Here is a 22288-nt window from a genome sequence, read left to right as displayed (position 1 = left end):
TTCCACCTTTCAAATGTCAGGATTTACAAATTGACAGCTATCCTGGTGCGACTTTTCATCATGCAGAATTTATCCTGCAAAAAGCTGTCTGTACTGTTGTACCTAGTACAGTGATTTTGTCCTTTGGCATCAATAACAGATCGCTCAAACCGAGAGCTATGACAATCAAACAATTACAGAAAATGATGACAACAGCAAGAACTAAATTTCCAAAAGCTCACATTGTAATTCCCAGAATCAACTACTCCAGGAATTTACCACATAGGGAAATAACCAATTTACAAGCCATAAATCAACACATTGTAATGCTGCAAGTACGGACTCTGAACCCAAATGCAGAACTCGGAGACAGAAATAAAAGTTCACAGGATTTATTAGTCACTGACAGTACAAACAGGTAAGTAATGAGAATAATTAACACTATCTTGAGGACAGTGGTCGGGGAAATCCTCTTCGGATTCGTCCTTCGGTCTGAGGACGTGAACCCTCTGTTCGGCTCGGAGTTTTGAGTCGGTATCTCGACTAGGGAAAAGCAGAGGGAGGTCAGTGACGGAAACAGGTCATACACGGGTAAGCTATCAGCCAGGCAACAGGACATGTAGGATAGACAAAGCTCATGTACCATAAAGTCAGGCGATGAGGTCGAAACCAGGAAGGCAGACAAAACCGACAGGGAGCAGGCAAACAGGCAAAAAACGAGATGGCAAAACGGGTCAAAAAACAGGAAAGCAGACAAACAGACAGGATCAGAACGCTGGTAAGTATCTACGAGAGAATACGAACTGGCGACTGACTGGGGGAAAAGACAGGGCTTAAATACACAAAAGGGAGGGAAGACAAAGAGACACAGGTGGCACAAATCAGGGCGGAGTCGGGTAATTGGGGGAAAGGTGAACACAATCAGGAAAGGGTAGTAAAGACGACAGACAAGACACATGAGGGAAAATTAACAAAATAAAACAGGAAGTGACAAACAACATGAAAGACAGACAAAGCCAGACTAACGTCTGGCTGCAGGCTTGACAGTACCCCCCCCCCCCCCCCCCCCCCCCCCTCTAGGGACGGCACCAGACGGACCAGGAACATCAGGGTGGCGTTGATGGAACTCCCGGATCAGGTCCGGGTCCAAGATGAAGGAGGCCGGCACCCAGGATTGCTCTTCAGGCCCGTACCCCTCCCAATCCACAAGATACTGAAAACCCCTCCCACGGCGACAAGCCGCCATCAGGCGACGGACAGAGTAGGCCGGGTCTCCATCGATGAGGTGTGGTAGTGGTGGTGGTTGGGAGGGCGGGACCAGACGACTCTCCTTAGCCGGTTTCACTTGACTCACATGAAATGTAGGGTGAATCTTCATAGACCTTGGTAATTTCAGACGTACAGAAACAGGATTAATCACTTTAGATATGGGGAATGGGCCTACAAACCTGGGTGCCAGCTTGCGATTCTCCATTCTCAGAGGAAGGTTCTGAACCGACAACCAAACCCGCTGGTCTGGATGGTAAACGGGAGCCGGTATCCTGTGGCGGTCCGCCATAGTCTTGTACCGAGCCGAAGCTTTCATCAGTGCTTGTCTGGCCCAAGTCCAGGTCCTCTTGCATCTATGGATGAGGGCCAGGGCCGAAGGAACGCTGACCTCCTTCTCCAAAGAAGGAAACAGAGGGGGCTGATAACCATACACCACGTGAAACGGTGACAATCCGGATGAAGCACTGGGTAGAGAATTATGTGCGAACTCCACCCACAACAGCTGACGACTCCAGGATGCGGGGTTCTGAGACACCAATACAAGGAGTCCCACCTCCAGGACCTGGTTCAGCCTCTCTGTTTGCCCATTCGTCTGTGGGTGAAAACCGGAGGAAAGACACTAATGAGGGAACAGAAAGCACGCCAGAATCTAGCAATAAATTGGGGTCCTCTATCAGATACAATGTCTTTAGGAAAACCATGCAGACGACAAACATGTTGCAACAGCGCCTCCGCAGTCTCCTTAGCAGAAGGGAGCTTAGGCAATGGAATGAAATGAACCATTTTAGAAAATCTATCCACCACTGTGAGAACAGCAGTGTTACCGTCAGACAGAGGGAGGCCCGTCAAAAAATCCAGGGCGATGTCCGACCAGGGCCTTTTAGGGACAGGTAGTGGATGCAGCTGCCCAAACGGCGCTCTGTTAGAGGCCTTACATGTTGCACAAACGGGACATGCAGCCACATATTCAGTCACCTCCCTTTCCATTCCAGCCCACCAGAAACATTGCTTGATTAGGAACAGGGTCCTCTTCACACCAGGATGACACGCCATCTTAGAAGTGTGTGCCCAATGTATCACCTGCAAATGGAGGTTGGGAGGAACAAACAGACGGTCTGGTGGTACGCCATCCGGAACAACATAGTCATTAAGGGCCTCAGTGACCGTCTTCTCAATACCCCACTGGAAAGCCCCCACCACACAAGAGCCAGGTAAAATAGGTTCAGGGTCAGAAACAGGTTTATCAGGGAGAAAAACTCTGGACAGGGCATCCGGCTTACCATTTTTAGAGCCGGGTCGGTATGACAAGGTGAAGTTGAACCGTGTGAAAAACAGAGCCCACCTGGCCTGACGGGAGTTGAGGCGTTTCGCTGAACGTAAGTACTCCAGATTCTTATGGTCCGTCCAAACCAGGAACGGAACCTCCATCCCCTCCAGCCAGTGTCGCCATTCCTCCAAAGCCACCTTAATGGCTAACAGTTCACGATTGCCAATGTCATAATTCCTCTCTGCCTGAGACAGCCTTTTGGACAGGAAGGCGCAGGGGTGGAGCTTATTGTCAGTAGGGGAGCACTGGGAGATAACTGCCCCCAAATCAGAAGCGTCGACCTCCACCACAAACTGCAGAGACGGGTCAGGAACGGACAGGATGGGGGCTGAGGAAAAAGTCTCTTTAAGGCGGGAAAACGCCTTGTCGGCCTCTGGGCTCCACCTGAACACAGACTTGGAAGACGTGAGAGAATGCAGGGGGGCAGCCACACTGCTGAACCCCCAGATGAACTTTCTATAAAAATTAGCAAATTCCAAAACGTCTCTCCGAGACGAGGGCGTAGGCCAATCCTTCACAGCACTAACCTTCTCAGGATCCATTTGGACACTCCCCTAAGAGATGATGAAGCCCAAAAACGAGACAGTCGAACGATGGAACTCACATTTCTCAGCTTTGACATACAGTTGGTTACTGAGGAGCCTCTGGAGAACCTGGAGCACATGCTGAACATGTGAGACTTCGTCTGGGGAGAAAATCAGAATGTCGTCCAAATAGACAAAAAAAAAAACATTTAACATGTCACTGAGCACCTCATTTACAAGGGCTTGGAAAACAGCGGGAGCATTGGTCAGACCAAAAGGCATAACGAGATACTCGTAGTGGCCACTAGGGGTGTTAAAAGCCGTCTTCCATTCATCCCCCTCTCTAATTCTCACTAAATGATAGGGCATTACTGAGATCCAACTTAGGGAATACTTTAGCCCCATGCAAAAGCTCAAAAGCTGAGGACATCAGCGGTAATGGGTAACGGTTGCGGACTGTGATATCATTAAGACCCCGGTAATCAATACATGGCCTCAGGGTCTTGTTCTTTTTGTCCACAAAAAAGAAACCAGCCCCTGCAGGAGACGAGGAGGGTCTAATTAGACCGGCTGCCAGTGATTCGTCTATGTATTTTTTCATGGCCACTGTTTCAGGACCAGACAGAGAATACAGTCTCCCCTTAGGAGGACAGGTACCGGGGCGTAGCTCAATGGCGCAGTCATAAGGACGGTGTGGAGGTAAGGCAGTAGCCTTGGACTTACTAAATACCTCCTTAAGGTCATGGTAACACTGGGGAACCTTCTCCAAGGCCAGAAAATCCTTCTCTCTTTCCTCAGGAACACAGACCGGAGCCACGGAGATCTGCGGAACTTCAGACGGAGACACAGGTATTTTAACTGATCCACAACGAGCCTCACAGCCTCTTCCCCAGGAACGAACATCCCCAGTGTTCCAGTCTATATGCGGCTCGTGTAATTGAAGCCACGGGAAACCCAAAATAAGTGGTTGGGACTCTGATTTATAAACATGAAAAGTGAGGCTTTCAGTGTGACCATCTGTGAACTGAACAGTGACAGGCTGGGTACAATGGGTTACCCGACAGATAACGTGGTCGTCCAGGGCCTGGGCCTCCAATGGACACTGGACGGGGATCAATTCGAGCCTCAATTTCTGGGCCAGGTTAATGTCCATTAAGTTTGCGTCGGAACCGGAATCGATCAGGACAGGGTGCTGCAGACACATAGAATCAGAACAGAGGAAGACCACAGGAAACTGATGAGTAGAAGTAGATAAACACACAGTTCTGCTTAATAGTGAACCTTCACCTGTCTTGCCCTCAGCCTTTAGAGGACAGTTGGAAACTCTGTGACCCCCCTGTCCACAGTATAAACAGAGCCCCTCAGTCAGGCGGCGTTGGCGTTCTTCAGCTGAGAGATGGGTCCGACCCAGCTGCATGGGTTCCTCCTTTAAGGTTCTGCCAGACTCAGCCACAGGATTACGAATGTTCTCTCATGTAGCACACACACCAGACGAAGAAGATGAACGACCCTCAGAATCGTCTGTCTGCCAGACCAATTCCTGATCAGCGACCCGGATAGCTTCGGCGATGACATCGTCTAGGGAATGAAGCTGTTGGCGGAGCGCCATCTCATGGCCCACAGAGCGACGGAGACCACTTAGGAAGGCGGTGATCAGGGCCTGGTTGTTCCACCCTGACTCGACCGCCAGGGACCGAAAATCACTCACATACTGCCTGATAGACCGTTCTCCCTGTCTCAGCTTCATCAGTGCCTGTCCAGCTATCTGACCCCGAACTGGGTGGTCATAAACCCTTTTAAGTTCAGCCACTAAGCTGGTGAAAGACTGAACCGCTGGGGAACCCTGTTCAAAAAGCGCGTTAAAATAGCTCAAGGGGGGTCCTTCCAACAGGCTGGCTACGTATGCTATTTTAACAGAGTCTTTAGAAAAACGGTTGGGCTGTGACTCAAAAATAAGTTGAAGCTGGGTGAAAAAATTACGACAGGTATCGGGGTTACCTGAGTATTTGGATGGGGGTGGAATGTTCGGTTCGTCCAAATCTCTCACAGAAGTAACAGGTTCGCCCGACCAGGAGGAGACGGTGACCTGGGTACGGGTGAGCTGGGAGACCTGAGTGGCTAACAAAGTCATCCTATCCACCAGGGTGTGTAGTGCCTTTTCATGTCCTCCCAGGCGTTGCCCCTGGGACTGAATAGCCTCCCGGACCTGATTAAGTTCTCCTGGGTTCATACTTTGGCCAGTTCGTACTGTAATGCTGCAAGTACGAACTCTGAACCCAAATGCAGAACTCGGAGACAGAAATAAAAGTTCACAGGATTTATTAGTCACTGACAGTACAAACAGGTAAGTAATGAGAATAATTAACACTATCTTGAGGACAGTGGTCGGGGAAATCCTCTTCGGATTCATCCTCTGGTCTGAGGACGTGAACCCTCTGTTCGGCTCGGAGTTTTGAGTCGGTATCCCGACTAGGGAAAAGCAGAGGGAGGTCAGTGACGGAAACAGGTCATACACGGGTAAGCCAGGCAACAGGACATGTGGGATAGACAAAGCTCATGTACCATAAAGTCAGGCGATGAGGTCAAAACCAGGAAGGCAGATGGAGGCAGACCAAACCGACAGGGAGCAGGCAAACAGGCAAAAAACGAGATGGCAAAACAGGTCAGAAAACAGGAAAGCAGACAAACAGACAGGATCAGAACGCTGGTAAGTATCTACGAGAGAATACGAACTGGCGACTGACTGGGGGAAAAGACAGGGCTTAAATACACAAAAGGGAGGGAAGACAAAGAGACACAGGTGGCACAAATCAGGGCGGAGACGGGTAATCGGGGGAAAGGTGAACACAATCAGGAAAGGGAAGTAAAGACGACAGACAAGACACATGAGGGAAAATTAACAAAATAAAACAGGAAGTGACAAACAACATGAAAGACAGACAAAACCAGACTAACGTCTGGCTGCAGGCTTGACACACATAGAGCAGAACTATGAGTTCTTACCTGAATTCCCCACCATGGACTTTGTCACAGAGCCAGACAAAGTACACTGGGCTAAGAGCACAGCAGTGAAACTATTCAAGCACTGGACGAAATGCCTAAACTAGAGGACCCCATAAGCCTAATCATGAGGGGTTTAAGAATGTCCTAGTTCTGGCTAAAAAATCTAAAATCAGTACAGTTCAATTATCTGTACTTAACAGGGGCCTGAATTATATTCCAACAAAAGATTCTAATAAATCTATTAGACCAACTACCAGGATGGATATACAGAATTACCACAGAAGATTAAAACTTTATTTCATTATGAAGAAGAGGACACACAAGATATCTCCAATTAATTACCTTTTATGCCATCCTCCACATGGACACCGCCGGACATGGCATTACCAGAATTTATTCCAGAGATAATAAGGAAGGATATAGATTATTTTCAAGATTCCTTCCCTATAATTCAACCGATCCAGAACATGACCCCTGAAGAAGAAATGCACTTAAGGAATTAAAACAAAATAAAGATATTATCATAAAACCTGCAGATAAAGGGAGTAAAGTTGTAGTTTTGGATAAAGAAAAATATGTCTGGGAAGCTGAAAAACAATTAAATAATACAACTTATTATACCAAATTAACAAAACCCATGTTTGTGGAAACCATTTTAATAGTATCTGGTATTTTTCAGAAAATTTATGAAAATAAATAAATAAATAAAAAACAGATGTCCTACCTTATAGGGGATTCTGAACCCCAATCAAGGAGATTCTATCTCCTGCCTAAAATACATAAAGAGCCATCTACCTGGAGTAGGCCACATCTTAGACCCCTGGGTAGACCAATAGTGTCACACTGTGGCAGTGAGACCTACCGCTCTGCAGAATTTATTATTATATTAATCCTTTGGCTAAACACCATTCAAGTTATATTAAAGACACATATGATTTTATCAATAAAGTTAAATCCTTAGAGATCCCTTCAGAGGCGATACTATTCACTATTGACGTGGATAGCCTTTATACAAACATTGATATTAAGGAAGGAATTAATATTGTAAAGACATGCTTACAAAAATATCCTAACTCTAGAAGACCAGATAAGGAAATTCTACAACTCCTAGAAATTAATCTTACAAGGAATGATTTTGAATTTAATGGGGAATTCTATTTACCAGTCAAAGGTACAGCTATGGGTAAAAAATTTGCCCCTGCATATGCCGATATTTTCATGGCAGGCTGGGAAACCACTGCACTAGCGAAATATCCATTAAAACCATTACATTATTTCAGATATCTTGATGACATTTGGGGAATATGGCAACATTCTGAGGCAGAATTCATACAATTTTTTAATATTCTCAATACACATAACCCATTCATAACTCTAAAGTATACACTGAATCATCAGTGTATTAATTTTTTAGATACAACAACTTTTAAGGGAAAATAATTTCATAATTCACATAAATTGGACATCAAAGTGTACTTTAAGGACACAGACACCCATGCTTTATTGCATAAAAACAGTTTTCACCCCAAACACACATTTGCTGGACTTATTAAATCTCAACTGTTGAGATTCCATAGAATATGTACACAAGAGGAAGACTTCATTAAAGTAACCAAGGTGCTGTTTGGCGCACTGTCCAAGAGAGGGTACTCTCGCTCCTTCTTAAAACAGTGCTTCAAGACCTTCAAACAAGTCAAACCATTACAAGTTGGCACCTTACTGCCTTTTGTTATCACATATTCCCCTTCAGCAGCAATTCTTTCTAAACATGTCAGATCACATTTTGACTCTACAACAACACAGACCTCATCATGATATCAGATGGACTGCAGCTTACAGGAAAAATAAAAACCTTAGAGATAGTTTGGTTAATGCAAGGATTCAATCTCAATCTACAGGGATTAAAGGAAGGAAAAACACTTTTTTCAAACAGAAGAAATATGTTTATAACCATTCTGGACAACAAATATACAAAACAGCAATAACAGGCAATATTTACTCCAAAAACTGTGTATACCTGATTTCATGCAACAGGTGTAAAAAGAGATATGTGGGAGAAACTAGTCTCACTCTTAAAGTGAGATTTCAATGTCACACACACAATATTTTTAGACAGAAGAATACAGAAAGATATTTGGTTCAGCATTTCACATCCCATGGCTGGGAATCAGTGAGAGCCCTTATTTTGGAATGCAATCCTCACTGGACTGAAGCTCAAAGACAGAGAGCAGAACACAACTGGATTATGAAACTTGGAACTAGTTTTCCACAAGGGATGAACGATAGATTATATTTCAGACCACAATAATTAATTATAATGATCATTAAGAACTAATTTGAATAGATACTCACCTTTCCTACCTTTCTGTACATCCTCCAACGTAGGAAGAATCTGTATCCCGGCGCCACCGGGGCTTGGCAGGGGGTACTGCTCAGCCGTGAACAGCATGGCAAGAGCGCGGCCTTCACTGATGTGGAGACCTCCGATTAACCCTAACCCTAAACCCTAACCCTAATTCTAACCTAACCCTAACCCTAATCCTAACCGTAACCCAACCCTAACCTAACCCTAATTCTAACCCCGACCCTAACCCTTCTTAACCCTAACCCCTAACCCTTGATCTGAACCCTGATTCTAATCTAACCTTAAGCCTATATTCTAACTTTAACCCTGAAATCTTACTTTAATTTCAACCTTAATCTCTGAATTTAACCCTATTTATTCTTGACCCATCATTCTAATTAATTCCTGCCTTAAATTTGATATCACAAACAAACTACAGACCTAATTCAGATTGTAATCTGTACTTTGAAAGTAACTTTTTTCCTAAAATATATTATATTTTTAGTAAATAACTGGGCTTGGCCCTGATTCAGAACCATGGACAGGTACAGTAATAATTCAAAATAATAATAAAGAAAGAAAGAAACAGATAATAATGCATAAGGAATAAATAATTAAAAGATATTAGAAACATACAAACATATATATTTTTGTTTTATTTTATTTTTTAAATTTATTGATTTTAACAATGTATGTATGGTCTGCTTGTGCCACTTATACTTACCCCTTTAACATACTTACAAGAAGTCAAGTTATTTTTGATTCCTATAAAGACCTTACCTGCAAACAGAAATGATTGTTGATTATTGGATTTCATTTTTCCTTTTTTCTTCCCTTTTCCTAAAAAGAACTTACATAACAACCTTTTTTTCTGATCAAAGTCTCCTTGATAAGTTTACTTACCTGTATAGGGATACTTACCTGTTTACAAATACCTGAAAGTTACAAAAAGAGAAAAAAGAAATGTAATTACCCCAATGTAGCACTGTTGTTATAAATGATGTCATGTTCATGATTGTAAGACTAGTAACTTACCAGTGGGGGTGCTGGACTAAAATTTAGGGCCATTTGAGGGTGGTCTTGATGAGAGACACCTGGTCCCCATCTTAGATAGAATCAGTTACAGTGTAGCAGTCGTTCAGACAGCACGCCGTCAGTGGATCCCCCACTCTGTAATTTATTAGCCACGAGTTTATTCGTTCGCCTGATGAAGGTGGAGTTTAAAAACTTTGACTTTGACACGCGCAACAGGTACTACAATAGGGCACTGCGGGCTTCAGTTTGATCCCGTTTCCAAGATCAGGTGATCAACCCACCAAACCCTTATTCACAATAGGCACACCTCCTCCATCACCTGTCAATCAGAAAGAATTCAAAATTTTAGATTCCACTGAAAAACAAAAAACAGTGTAGCCTCATGACGGTGGAGTGAGTGAACAGAGTCGAAAACAGAATTATAAATTATATTATCTTCCTCTCCGGGTCAAACCAAATTCCTGAACAACCATGCTGATTGGTTGGTTACCAGGTCAAAGCACGGACATCCTCTGCAAATGACATTTATAATGACGGATGAGCTTAAAGAATGAGACTAATCTAATTTAAAAGTACACAGAACAATGAAACTTAGGCTCCTTTTCATTCTGTTCTTCATCAAGAGCCATTTCCCTTGTCGTGGTAATTGAGAGCACCCCGGAACTTGTGTTTACACCTAGCCGACTTTGTCCTCTCAACATCTGTGTTTTATTATGTTGCTTATCCAGAGGTGAAGATGAACCCAGAAGAAGAAATAGACTGAGTAACCAAAATCACTATATGTGCCATGTTAATAGGATCACAGAAATGTGTTAATGTTGATTAACTCAGCATGCTAACTCTTTTATGTAGATGTAATACTTAAGCCATTTGCCTGACCTGTGGTTTCATATATGTGTGTCCTGATCATGTTCGCGGTGAATTATGTGAAAGTAAGAGTATTACTGCTTATAGCGTGTCTGAATAATCATGCTATTATCTTAATTGATGCTGAAGTGAGGTTACAGGTGATGTATAAAGTTTAAGTGATCTTATTTAAGAATCTTATTTAAGGATGCAAAGTTTTCTTACAAGTCTGCACAAAGTCCTATCCCTCCCCCAAAGGAAGAGAAACGTGACACTCGTCAATATGCACGAGGGGGGCCGGATTCGCGCTAAAACAGACAAAGAAGGCAACGTCCCAAGGCATCGATAACTCATCAATATGCACGAGGAAGGCGTGCCGAGTTGGTTTTTGGGCAGAACTATAAAAGTAAATGAAACCAACTTTTCATCAGAGCAGAGTCTTGTCCATCTTCTGGGCTCTCACAGAGCAGAGCTGAGTTGCTGCTCTCAACTTCAGCGACAGAGCTGTTCCACCTTCTGAGCTCTCCAAGAGCTGTTCCATCTTCGCTGTTCTCAACTTCTCCTGGCGAGCTTTCCAGAACCAGCCGCCAGAGCCAGCTGTGCACCTCCTCCAGCCAGCAGAACTTCAGACCTCCAGCGCAAGCACGTCGCTTCACAGCCTGTTCCTGCTTCGAACTTCGTCAGAAGACTGCATCCGTTCTCCGTCAAGGCCTCTCCAGCCTGCCTCCTTCAGAAGGCCTCTAACTTGTAAGAAAACTTGCTCCTGATTTATCTGAGTTGGTGTTATTCCAATTTAAGTAGGTTTACCTCAACGTAACCTCACTAACGTTATAATATCGTGAATATAGCTATCTGCCAACTTAACCTACGTATTCTCCTGTCCATAATCTCCTGCTCCTTTTATCATATTTGTCTCTTGTCTCTATGTTATTTGTGTGTCTTAGTTTAGTTAATAAATTATTTATATGTGTATAAATCCATTGCCTCAGTTGTGCTTGTGTACTGCCTTTTCACACTCGGTTTCATCTGTGCAGTCAACGAACTATCAACCTTTGCAAGATTTCCAAATTATTGTTTTGGGTTGATTTAAGTTTAAGCTTAGTTATAAATCTATAATTAAATTAATCAATAAATCAACACTCAATTAATAAATAATTTGGTATCCTATTCTTGCTACAACAGAGATCAGTGATGAGAAGACAGGAGACACAGGAACAACAGGGACACCTATACATAGACCCACTAAACACATTAGTACAAACAGAAAACTGAAAGACTGGGGTTCAACCATTAAAAAGCCAGTATTGATCTTAGGTGATTCTATTGTGGGCAGACTTCCAGCATTCAAATGCAAGGATTTACAAATTGACAGTAATCCTGGAGCCGAATTTCACCACGCTGAAGTGATTTTGCGAAAGGCCACATTCATCACGGCACCCCACACAGTGATTCTGTCCTTTGGGATAAACAATAAATCCCTGAAATTAAGGGCCACTACTGTTAACCAGCTTCAGAAAATGATGAGAGCAGCACAGGTGAAATTTCCCAAGGCCCACATTGTCATTCCTAGAATTAACAATTCTAGAAACTTACCTCACAAGGAAATTGTAAACCTGCAAGCCATTAACCAGCACATTGAACAAAACCATGAGTACTTACCTGAGCTCCCTACCAAGGATTTTACCACAGAACTGGACAAGATCCATTGGTCAAAGAACACAGCCATCAAACTCTTTGAACATTGGACTAAATGCATAAACTAAAAAGCCCCGTAAACCTAACAGCACAGGCGGGGTTTAAGAATGTTTTAGTTTTGGCCCAAAAATCACAAATCAGCAGAGCTCAATTATCAGTCCTCAATAGGGGGCTTAATCACATACCTACAATAGGATCTAATAAAACATTAAAACCAATCCTAGAATAGATATCCAACAATATCACAGGAGACTTAGATTATTATTCTACTATGAAGAAGAAGACACACAGGATGTGTCTGACAAATTACCTTTTATGCCTCCGTCCACTTGGACACCTGCTGATGTAGCTTTGCCAGCAGTGGCAGCTCCTGACAAATTTCTTAGGGGGGGCAACTGTTCTGATGATGACTTAGGTGACCCATTATATGGAAAAATTAACAAGCAGCAAGACAATTGCCACATATTAATTTCTGGTCAACTTACACAGCAATACCAAATGTAATTGCTACAGGGGAAAGTTACATTCAGGAGTGTTCAACTAATAAAATTATCTTGGCTTTACAAATGAAGATCAACAGAGAGATAAACTGTGAATCAGTTTACTTTCAAATATCTTTGAACATGGACAGATACGCTTGCTTTACCATTAATTACAAAGGGGACTACATATAAGTCAAAATCATTAAAAGTATTTATTTACAGTTCTTTAAAGTAGTTCTTTTAATTACAAATAGTTTATATAAATTCAAATAAAGGGATAGTGCATTCAAATTGCTTAACATTGCACAAACAATACTCTATTTGCAGAAACAAACAGTAAATACAGTATATGTACAGATTGCCATATCGGTAACAACATTTTAAAGATTTTGTGCAGCTTAACTATCTTTAAGTGCAAATGAAAGTGCATGCATTCAACAGTGAACTATAAATACAAATATAATATCTGGCCAATTGTATAGATTTGCAAAAATGAACAAATTTCCTGAAAGCAGCATTTGATTGAAAAGATAACTATTAAAAACTAACATTATCAGTTAATAAATTGTGATTGTGATTGTGATTGTGTGTGTGTGTGTGTGTGTGTGTGTGACAGAGACTAAGAATGACAGTGTCACTACATTACTTATATTGAAATTTTGCTCATCTCTCTTTCAGAGCAGCAAAGTGATCAATAACCCTCTCATTGAAATCAGGCATGTTCCTGACAAGCTCCCTGTCCATGGAGAGCCTGGCCAGTGCATTCAGACATTCCTGGCCCATTGCATTGTGCAGGAACATCTTGATTCTCTTCAGTGTTGAGAAACACCGCTCAGCCTCAGCCGTTGTCATGGGAGTGGTTATGAGAATGTTCAACAGAGCCACAGTCTCAGAAAATGTCTCTTGGAGGTTGTATCTCTGCAGAACCTGGTACAGTGCCAGAGCGCCACAGCAGCCCTTGAACTCTGGATTCTCATAGATGAGAGACAGTTCTGTCCTGAGCTTTGCCGTGTTCAGCATGGGATATGCCCTCACAGTGGCATTCAGAGCCTCGACAGGAAATGTATGGCAGTGCTGCTCAAACATCTCTGCCTGTAGCAGTGTGGCACTCACAAGGTGGTCAGCGAAGGAGAACCTTTGTCTGGCGTGAGCCAGGATTGTGTTGCAGAACTCCCTTGACAGCTTTTGCTTCTCCTCTTCTCCCAAGGCCCTCCTCGGTCTTGTGGTTCCTGTCGCTAGTTCCTGCTGCTGTTGAGAGGAGTCTCTGAGGGCAAGCAGATCAACAGTGTTAGCACATGAAAATATGAGTGCCTGGTAGCATTTAGAAAAAGAGAAGAAAATGCTCATTTCAAAATACTAATATTTATCTAGCTATTAGTAATAATAGTATCTAGCTTTACTTTATGCACTTACAGCCATCAGCCACTTAATTAAATACACCTGTGTAATCAAATTCAATCAATACAACAGCTGCTATAACTTCTGCTTTTACAAAGCTTATACATTTTCAGCTTTGACATAGTCAGAAAAGTGATAATTCTACTTTATCTTTATTATTGATGTTGCAGTGGGTGGTGGTGGTGGTGTACTGAATTACATTATCTTGAAAAGTGTTTCTAATATTTTGTATGTTAATGGGGTGGACAAAATATTAGGAACACTAGTCAATACAATGTACTCTAATACTTCACAATCACCCACTATGACCTCAGTAATAAACAAAGTAGAATTATCACCTTATTGACATCAACAAAAACTGAAAATGAATAAATTACATTGATGCAGATTTTATAGCAGAGCTGTTGTTTTGGATTGTATTAAGTTACACATGTGTACCTAATAAAGTGGCCAGTGACAAGGTTCAGTATTGAGAAGGATTGAACAGTATTATTTTATCTTACCTTATTGCCTGCACACTGCTTGTGAAGGTCTGGAGGGCACGCTTGATGAAGACTGCATCAGTGTCCTTCTTCTGCAGCTGCTGGTACAGCATGTCAACGTGTGGCATGATCTGATGAAACAGCTGCAGAAAAAACTGAAAGTCCTCATCCTGCAGCATCCTCAGAAAGCCAGATGTCTCCCTCACTGGTGCTGTCAAATGAACCCGATGTCCTGATGGATTCAAAACACTGCATGAGGTCATCAAGGTTCTCCTGCACAGTGTTGACGATCCTGCTGCTGAAGTTCCATCTTGTTGATGAAGCTCTTGGCAACCTTCTTTCAACAATCTGGTCAAGTATGTTTGTGCGTTTTGATGACCGGGTAAAAAAAAGTTGCAATACCGCACAGGTCCGAAAAGAAAACTCTGACTGCTGGGACGTGAGAAGTGGCCTGCTGCATGATCAGATTCAGCTGATGTGCATAGCAATGCACATAATGGGCATTTTTAAAATGCTCACGCACCTTGTGCTGCACACCAGCCCGCTCTCCCCTCATCACACTGGCTCCATCATATGTTTCGCAATGAGTTTCTCTCTGTCGCCTTCAGGAAAAAGACCGTTCAGTCTGTCCAGAAGCACGCTAGCAGTCGACTCAGATGTTGCATCCATAACAGGCAGAAACTCAAAGAAACGCTCCTGCACCGTGTGGTTTGAGTCGATGTATCTCAACACAAGCTCCAGCTGCGCCTGTGTTGACACGTCGGTGGTCTCATCCGCTTGGATGGCAACAAATTTAGCGGACTTTACCTCCTCCATGATATGTCCCCTGATGACCGCTAGCATGCTTTCCAGGAGCTCATTCTGCATGGTCTTTGACGTGCCCCTGAAAACTGTGGCCGATTTCAGGTGCTCCTCAAACGCCTCATCCAGCGAGGCCACCAAGTCAACCAAGCCACGAAAAATGCCTGGGTTGTTGGAGCCCTCATTTTCGTCTTTGCCTCGCAAAGCTAACTCAAGCACCCCACAGAACTTGACACAGTCGATGAGGCGGGATAGGATGTGTCGGTTCTTGCTCACCTCAATGTTGTGACGACGAACCGCTAGCTTGTAGCTCTCATCCAGCTGTGTAGCTGTATGTTCACCCGCCCAAACGCAGAAAACCTCAGACAACTGTCCATGTGGGTCTTAGAGGACTCATGTTTCTTCACCTTTTCAGACAGATGATGCATGTCGGTGATTCCTGTAGTTGTCCATGCGCTGTCGTCTGCTGTACTGCCATCAGGGTGAAACAGTATGCAGGGGTAGCAGAATAATGCATTAGCTGCTTCACAGCCTGCTAGCCAGGTTTTCCGCTCATACCAGCTCCGCAAAAATCCCCGCTTATATGATTTCCCCCCTTTCGTAGAGACTTGTTTTATGTTTAAATTTGGTCTGGGTGGTCCTAATTGTTTCGTTGCCAATTTATCTTTGTTACTACGACGACTGAAAGGGACTTCTTTCAATGAAAGGATAGAGTTGCTTCGTACACTCACCGCCATGCTGACCTCGAAGTGACTAGTGCAGTGTGGTGGCTTAGCTACGCCGGTATGCTCACATTACGTATAACAAAAGCACGTTAGGGCGAGCCCTCCCATAACCCGTAAGGAATGCATTGTAACGACTGAAATTAGAAAAAAACTGATTTTACATGAAAGTCTATGAGAGCAGTCTGGGCGATTTTCAATTTGACCAGGACTTCTTGGAGCACTGCCCTGCGCTGATTGGACAATGACATAGCGAGCAGCTCAAACTGTCTACTGTCACAGCCCTGTAACACTGTGGAAGAATATGATAGAAAAAAATCCCTCCTTTTTCCCCTTTGGTGAGGCGTCGCCCAATCGCCCTTATGAACAAACCGCCCATGTTTGCCAGCATTTATCCCTGAATTAATCAGAAAAGATATGGATTATTTTCAGAATCCTTTTTCTATTTTACAGCCCACCCCAAATTTAAGCCCTGAGGAAGAAGCTGCCATTAAAGAACTAAAACAAAACAGAGAGATTGTTATTAAACCTCCAGACAAAGGCGGCTTAACTGTCATTTTTAACAGGGAACAATATGTCTGGGAGGGTAGAAGACATTTGAACAACACAACATATTATACCAAATTGTCTAAACCGATGTATTTGGATACTATGAAAATGGTAGCAAATATTTTCCAAAAAATATATGAAAAGAAATGAATAAACAAAAAACAAATGACTTATCTGATTGGAGACTCCGAGCCCAGATCCAGATGATTTTACCTGCTTCCTAAGGTGCACAAGGAGCCTGCTGGAGCAAACCATTTCTCATCCCTGCTGGCTGTCCGATCATGTCGGGTTGTGGCAGCGAAACATAGAGATCTGCTGAATTCATAGATTATTATATCAATCCACTGACTAAGCACCATCCCAGCTACATTAAGGTTACATATGATTTCATAGCAAAAATTAAGACATTAGATATTCCCCCTGAGGCAATATTATTCACTATAGATGTGGATAGCCTATACACAAACATTGACATAACTGAGAGGATTAATGCCATTAAAAATTGTTTTCATAAATACCCTAACTCCAAAAGACCTGATAGGGAAATCCTACAATTACTTGAAATTAACCTTACCAGAAATGATTTTGAATTTGATGGAGAATTTTATTTGCAGATCAAAGGAACAGCAATGGGAAAGAAATTTGCTCCTGCATACGCAGACATATTCATGGAAGAATGGGACACGACTGCATTACAAAATGTCAATTAAAACCATTACATTATTACAGATATCTGGATGATATCTGGGGGGTTTGGCAATATTCAGAAACAGAGTTTATCCAATTCTTTAACATATTAAATACTCACAACCCATCCATCACCTTAAAATATACTTTAGATCATAAATCCATCAATTTTTTTGGACACAACAACATTCAAAGGGAAAGAATTCCACATCAGTCACAAATTGGAGATTAAAGTTTACTTCAAAGAAACAGACACACATTCTCTATTGCATATGAACAGCTTTCACCCCAAACACACCTTTGCGGGGCTCACCAAGTCACAATTATTGAGATTCCACAGAATATGCACACAAAGGGAAGATTTCCTCTGGGCAGTGAAGGTGCTATTTGGTGCACTGTCCACAAGAGGGTACCCTCGCTCCTTTCTAAGATTATGCTATAGATCAGGGGTGTCCAACCCTGGTCCTCAAGATCTACTATCCTGCATGTTTTAGATGTTTCCCTCTTCCAGCACACCTAACGGTCATTATCAGGCTTCTGCAGAGCTTGATGATAGGCTCATCATTAGAATCAGGTGTGTTGGAAGAGGGATGCATCAAAAACATGCAGGATAGTAGCTCTCGAGGACCAGGGTTGGACACTCCTGCTATAGATCATTTCAACAGGTTAAACCTATCCAAATAGGAATTCTATTACCTTCTGTTACCACATACTCACCATCTGCAGTAATATTAACAAAACATGTCAGATCCAATTTTAACTCTACCATGCAACACAATAGACCAACACATGACATCAGATGGATTGGGTTAGGGTTTGGGTTAGGGTTAGCCTAACCTTAACCCTAACCCATACAGGAAAAATAAAAACTTAAGGGATATCTTGGTTCATGCCAGGGTCAAATCGAAATCTGGGGAGAAAAAAGCAAATACCTTCTTTAAACAGAAGGATTGTATCTATAGTTGTGATGGACAAAAAGTGTTTTCCATGGCCAAGAGGGGAAACATCCTATCCAGGAACTGTGTATACTTAATTACTTGTTAAAAAAAAAAAATGCAATAAAAAATATGTGGGTGAAAAAAGCCTGAGTCTGAAAGTCAGATTTAAGTGCCATAAGCACAACATCCTAAAACCAAAGAACACAGACAGACACCTGGTCCAACATTTCACAACCCATGGATGGAACTCGGTTAAAGCTCTTGTGCTAGAGTGTAACCCACATTGGACCAAAGCTCAAAGGTAAAGAGCTGAACGGAACTGGATTTTCAAATTGGGAACCATTTTCCCACAGCGTATGAATAGACCACAGACCTGAAGCCAAAACCTGTGGACAGGTGCACACTGACACAAGGCGTGTATGTATTTATCAACAGAGTTATCTGTGCACTGTGAGCAGATGTGTGACTGAGTCAGACCCATCTGGAACATCATTTGTCCTGTAGAATGAATTCTGTGAAGAATTTTGAACTGAATTTGTTGTAAATTGGAGTTTTTAGACATTTTAAATGTATTTGAACATATTTGTGACCATGACTTTTGATCCAAATCACTGGATAAATCTGTCTCCCATTTTGAAGTCGGTAGGTAGATGAAGTCATCTGTTTTAGCATTAAGCCGATATATTTTGGATAGTAGCTTTGGGGTGCAGAGGTTCAAAAATTCTTCCACCTTGATTGGTAGTTGCAGGTTTAACTGGTTAGGGGTATATTTCTTACCTATATTAGATTTGATTTGGTGATTTTCTAAAAATGTGGTGCTGCTAATCCCATGTTGTGAAGTGAGCGTATCAAATGGTGCAAAGTTTCCGTCCACTATGATATTTTCTAAATGTGTTATTCCTTTGTTCTTCCACTGAGTAAAGTTTATATTTATTTTATTTTGCAGGATGTCAGGGTTGTTCCAGATGGGTGTCTGCTTACATGGAATGGGTGAACATTTATTTATTTTCAGAAATTCCCACCAGGCTGTCAGAGTGGAGCTGATGTTCACACTTTTGTAACATTTATGATGCTTAATGGTTGAACTAATGAATGCTAAGTCACAGATTGCTAGATCATCACACATTGCTTGCTCTATATCTAGCCATGGCTCACCTAGATAACTAGGTTTGAGCCATTTGCAGATATACTGCAGCTTATTGGCTAGGAAATATTGGCCAAAGTTGGGGAGGTCTAAACCGCCCCTGTCTCTGGTCTGCTGTAACGTATTTAAACTTATACGTGATGGTTTGTTTTCCCAAAGGAATTTAGGTACGTGTGAGTCCAGTTACTTGACCCAACTAGAGGATGGTTTGATGGGTATCATGGAAAATAAATAGTTAATTTTAGGTAAAATCATTTTGATGGTGGCAACTCTCCCCATGAGTGAAATGGGTAATCGCCTCCACCGCAGAAGATCATCCTCTGTTGTTTTCAGGAGTTGAACATAGTTCAGTTTTATTAGTTCTGACAACCTGGGTGAAATATTTATACCTAGATATCTAATATTTCCTAAATGTATTGTAATATTGGGCACACCTTGAAAGTGACAGTTAATAGGCAGGGCTGTGGTCTTAGTCCAGTTAATGGAGTAATCCAATATTGATGAGTAGTTATTTATAAGTGTGATCGTCTGGGAGAGAGATGCTTGTGAGTTCTGGAGAAAAAGTACTACATCATCAGCATAAAAACTTATTTCATGATCTATATTACTGGTACGGATTCCTTTTATTTCATCCTGTTGTCTAATGGAAGCTGCTAAAGGTTCAATAAAGATGGCAAAAAGTGAGGGGGGAAGTGGGCAGCCCTGTGGGGTGCCTCTGTGCAGACTGCAGCTTGGAGAAGTTTGATCATTGGTCCTCACGCATGCATGAGGGTTCTTATACAATATACTAATCCAGTCAATGAAAGATGGTCCAAATCCAAACTTTTTTAATGTTGTAAATAGACATTTCCAGTTGACCCGGTCGAATGCTTTTTCTGCATCTAGAGAAATAATTCTGGTTTCAGATTGTGTATGTTAGAATAATCTATGAGGTTAATTAATCTGTGTGTGTTAGTTGAAGAGTGCCTACCTTTAATAAAACCTGTTTGATCTGGATGGATTATTAAAGGAGTTATTTTCTCTATCCTTCTGGCCAGAGCTTTACTGATTATTTTTAGATCTACATTGATTAGTGAGATTGGGCGGTAACTGGATGGGAATGTGGGCTCTTTTCCTGGTTTTAATAACACAGTAATGTTCGCTACGTTCATATTTGTGGGTATTTCGTTTTTCTCCTTTATTTCTAATATCATTTTGTAGAAAGTAGGTGCCAGAATAGTCCAGAATTCTTTGTAGAATTCTGCTGGAAAACCATCTGGACCTGGAGCTTTATTATTGGGCATATGTTGAAGAGCTTCTTGGAGTTCACCAACAGACAGAGGTGAGTCCACAGATGTTCTCTGTTCCTGTTGTAATGTTGGTAGATTGATGTTACTGAAAAACTGATCAATATTATCATCTGATGGGTCTATTTGTGATGTGTATAATGCTTTATAGAAATCCCTGAAAGTGTAATTTATTTTGTCGGAGTCATGGCTAATGTTTCCTGCTGGATCTTTAACAGAGTAAATAGTTGTTTTTATTTGTTTTTAGTTGATTCGCCAAAAATTTCCCAGATTTGTTGCTATGTTCAAAGTTCTCCAAGTGAAGCCTTTGCACCAAGAATTGCGTTTTCTTATTTATTATTTCATTCAGTTCCAGTTTAGCTTTCCTTATACTGTTTAGCGTGTGCTCATCTGGCGTGGCAGAGTAGGCCTCCTCTAATGATTTAATTTGACCTTCTAGCTCCAATATTTTTGAGTTCTCTTTCTTTTTCTCATGAGAGGAGAAGGAGATTATTTTCCCACGCATTACTGCCTTTCCCGCCTCCCAGAGGACACACGCTGATGTTCCTGGTAACTCGTTGTTTTCTATGTATTCGGACCATTCTCTTTTAAAGTAGCTGATGAACTCAGGATCTTTAAGTAATGATGTATTAAATCTCCAGTTACGAGTTGGTGGCTTGATGTTCTTATGAACCAGAGTGAGTGACACTGGTGCATGGTCGCTGACGGTGACAGGATGAATTTTGGTTTCAGATATATCACTCATCAGTGAGCTGCTAGTAAGGAAGTAATCTAATCTAGAATAAGAGTGGTGGACTGAGGAGAAGAAGGTGTATTCCCTGACAAGGGGATGGTGAGAGGGACATTCCATGTCCCAAGAGCTAGCCTCTGCATCCGGGGATCGGGTCGTTGGGGCCCCTGCCCTCAACTGCCACCCAATCCACACTGCACCCGGCCCCTATGATTCCCTCGGTGGGTGGTGGGTCCTCCAGAGGGCGGACCCACGTCGCTCCTTTGGGCTGGGCCCGGCCAGACCCCGTGGGCATAGGCCCAGCCACCAGGCGCTCGCATTCGAGCCCCAACCCCGGGCCTGGCTACAGGGTGGGGCCCCGGCTGCGTCATACCGGGCGACGTCACTTTCCTTCGATGTTTCTTTTTCATAGGGACTTCTGAACTGCTCTTAGTCTGGCCCATCACCCAGGACCTGTTTGCCTTGGGAGACCCTACCAGGGGCATAAAGCCCCCGACAACATAGCTCCTGGGATCATTCGGGCACTCAAACTCCCCCACCATGATAAGGTGGCAGTTCAAGAACCCCTCGAGAGGGGCTGGACTCTCCACTTTTCTGGCGTTGCCCGCGGTGAGAGGCGGCGGCCTGGCGTGGGCTTGCTCATAGCCCCTCAGCTCAGCCGCCATGTGTTGGAGTTCACCCTGGTGAACGAGAGGGTCACGTCCCTGCGCCTTCGGGTCGAGGACAGGTCCCTCACTGTTGTCTTGGCCTACGGGCCAAACAGCAGTGCAGAGTACCCGGCCTTCTTGGAGTCCCTGGGAGGGGTGCTGGATGGTGCTCTGACTGGGGACTCCATTGTTTTCCGGGGTGACTTCAGTGTCCACGTGGGCAACGACAGTGAGACCTGGAGGGGGGTGATGGGGAGGAACGGCCTCCCCGATCTGAACCCGAGTGGTGTTCTGTTATTGGACTTCTGTGCTAGTCACAGTTGGTCCATAACAAACATCATGTTCGAACACAAGGATGTCCGTAAGTGCACTTGGCACCAGGACAACCTAGATCGGAGGA

At 43.0% G+C, this 22288-nt stretch overlaps 1 protein-coding gene across 1 annotated transcript; it reads right to left on the bottom strand.

Moving 5' to 3' along the window:
• Window positions 1-13167: 13167 nt before the first annotated feature.
• Window positions 13168-22288, bottom strand: LOC115416483 (uncharacterized). Its single transcript, XM_030130260.1, has 3 exons — window positions 22276-22288; window positions 14406-14515; window positions 13168-13768 (listed from the first exon to the last, which is right to left on the bottom strand). Exons 2-3 carry the CDS (start codon window positions 14510-14512, stop codon window positions 13168-13170), a joined length of 708 nt encoding a protein of 235 aa, XP_029986120.1. The 5' UTR covers window positions 14513-14515; window positions 22276-22288.

This window comes from Sphaeramia orbicularis, unplaced genomic scaffold (genome assembly GCF_902148855.1).
Source record: "Sphaeramia orbicularis unplaced genomic scaffold, fSphaOr1.1, whole genome shotgun sequence".
NCBI classification, from domain to species: Eukaryota; Metazoa; Chordata; class Actinopteri; order Kurtiformes; family Apogonidae; genus Sphaeramia; species Sphaeramia orbicularis.
The sequence above is the reverse complement of the archived record's forward strand: the minus strand, read 5'-3'. Positions and strand labels throughout refer to the sequence as shown.

Bases quoted from the DNA above. Each gene is read 5' to 3' on its own strand.
- LOC115416483 (XM_030130260.1), bottom strand. From the start codon at position 14,512: ATGCCACACGTTGACATGCTGTACCAGCAGCTGCAGAAGAAGGACACT. The intron at 13,769-14,405 runs GTAAGATAAAAT...GCTTGCCCTCAG, and splicing joins AGCAGTGTGCAGGCAATAAG to AGACTCCTCTCAACAGCAGC.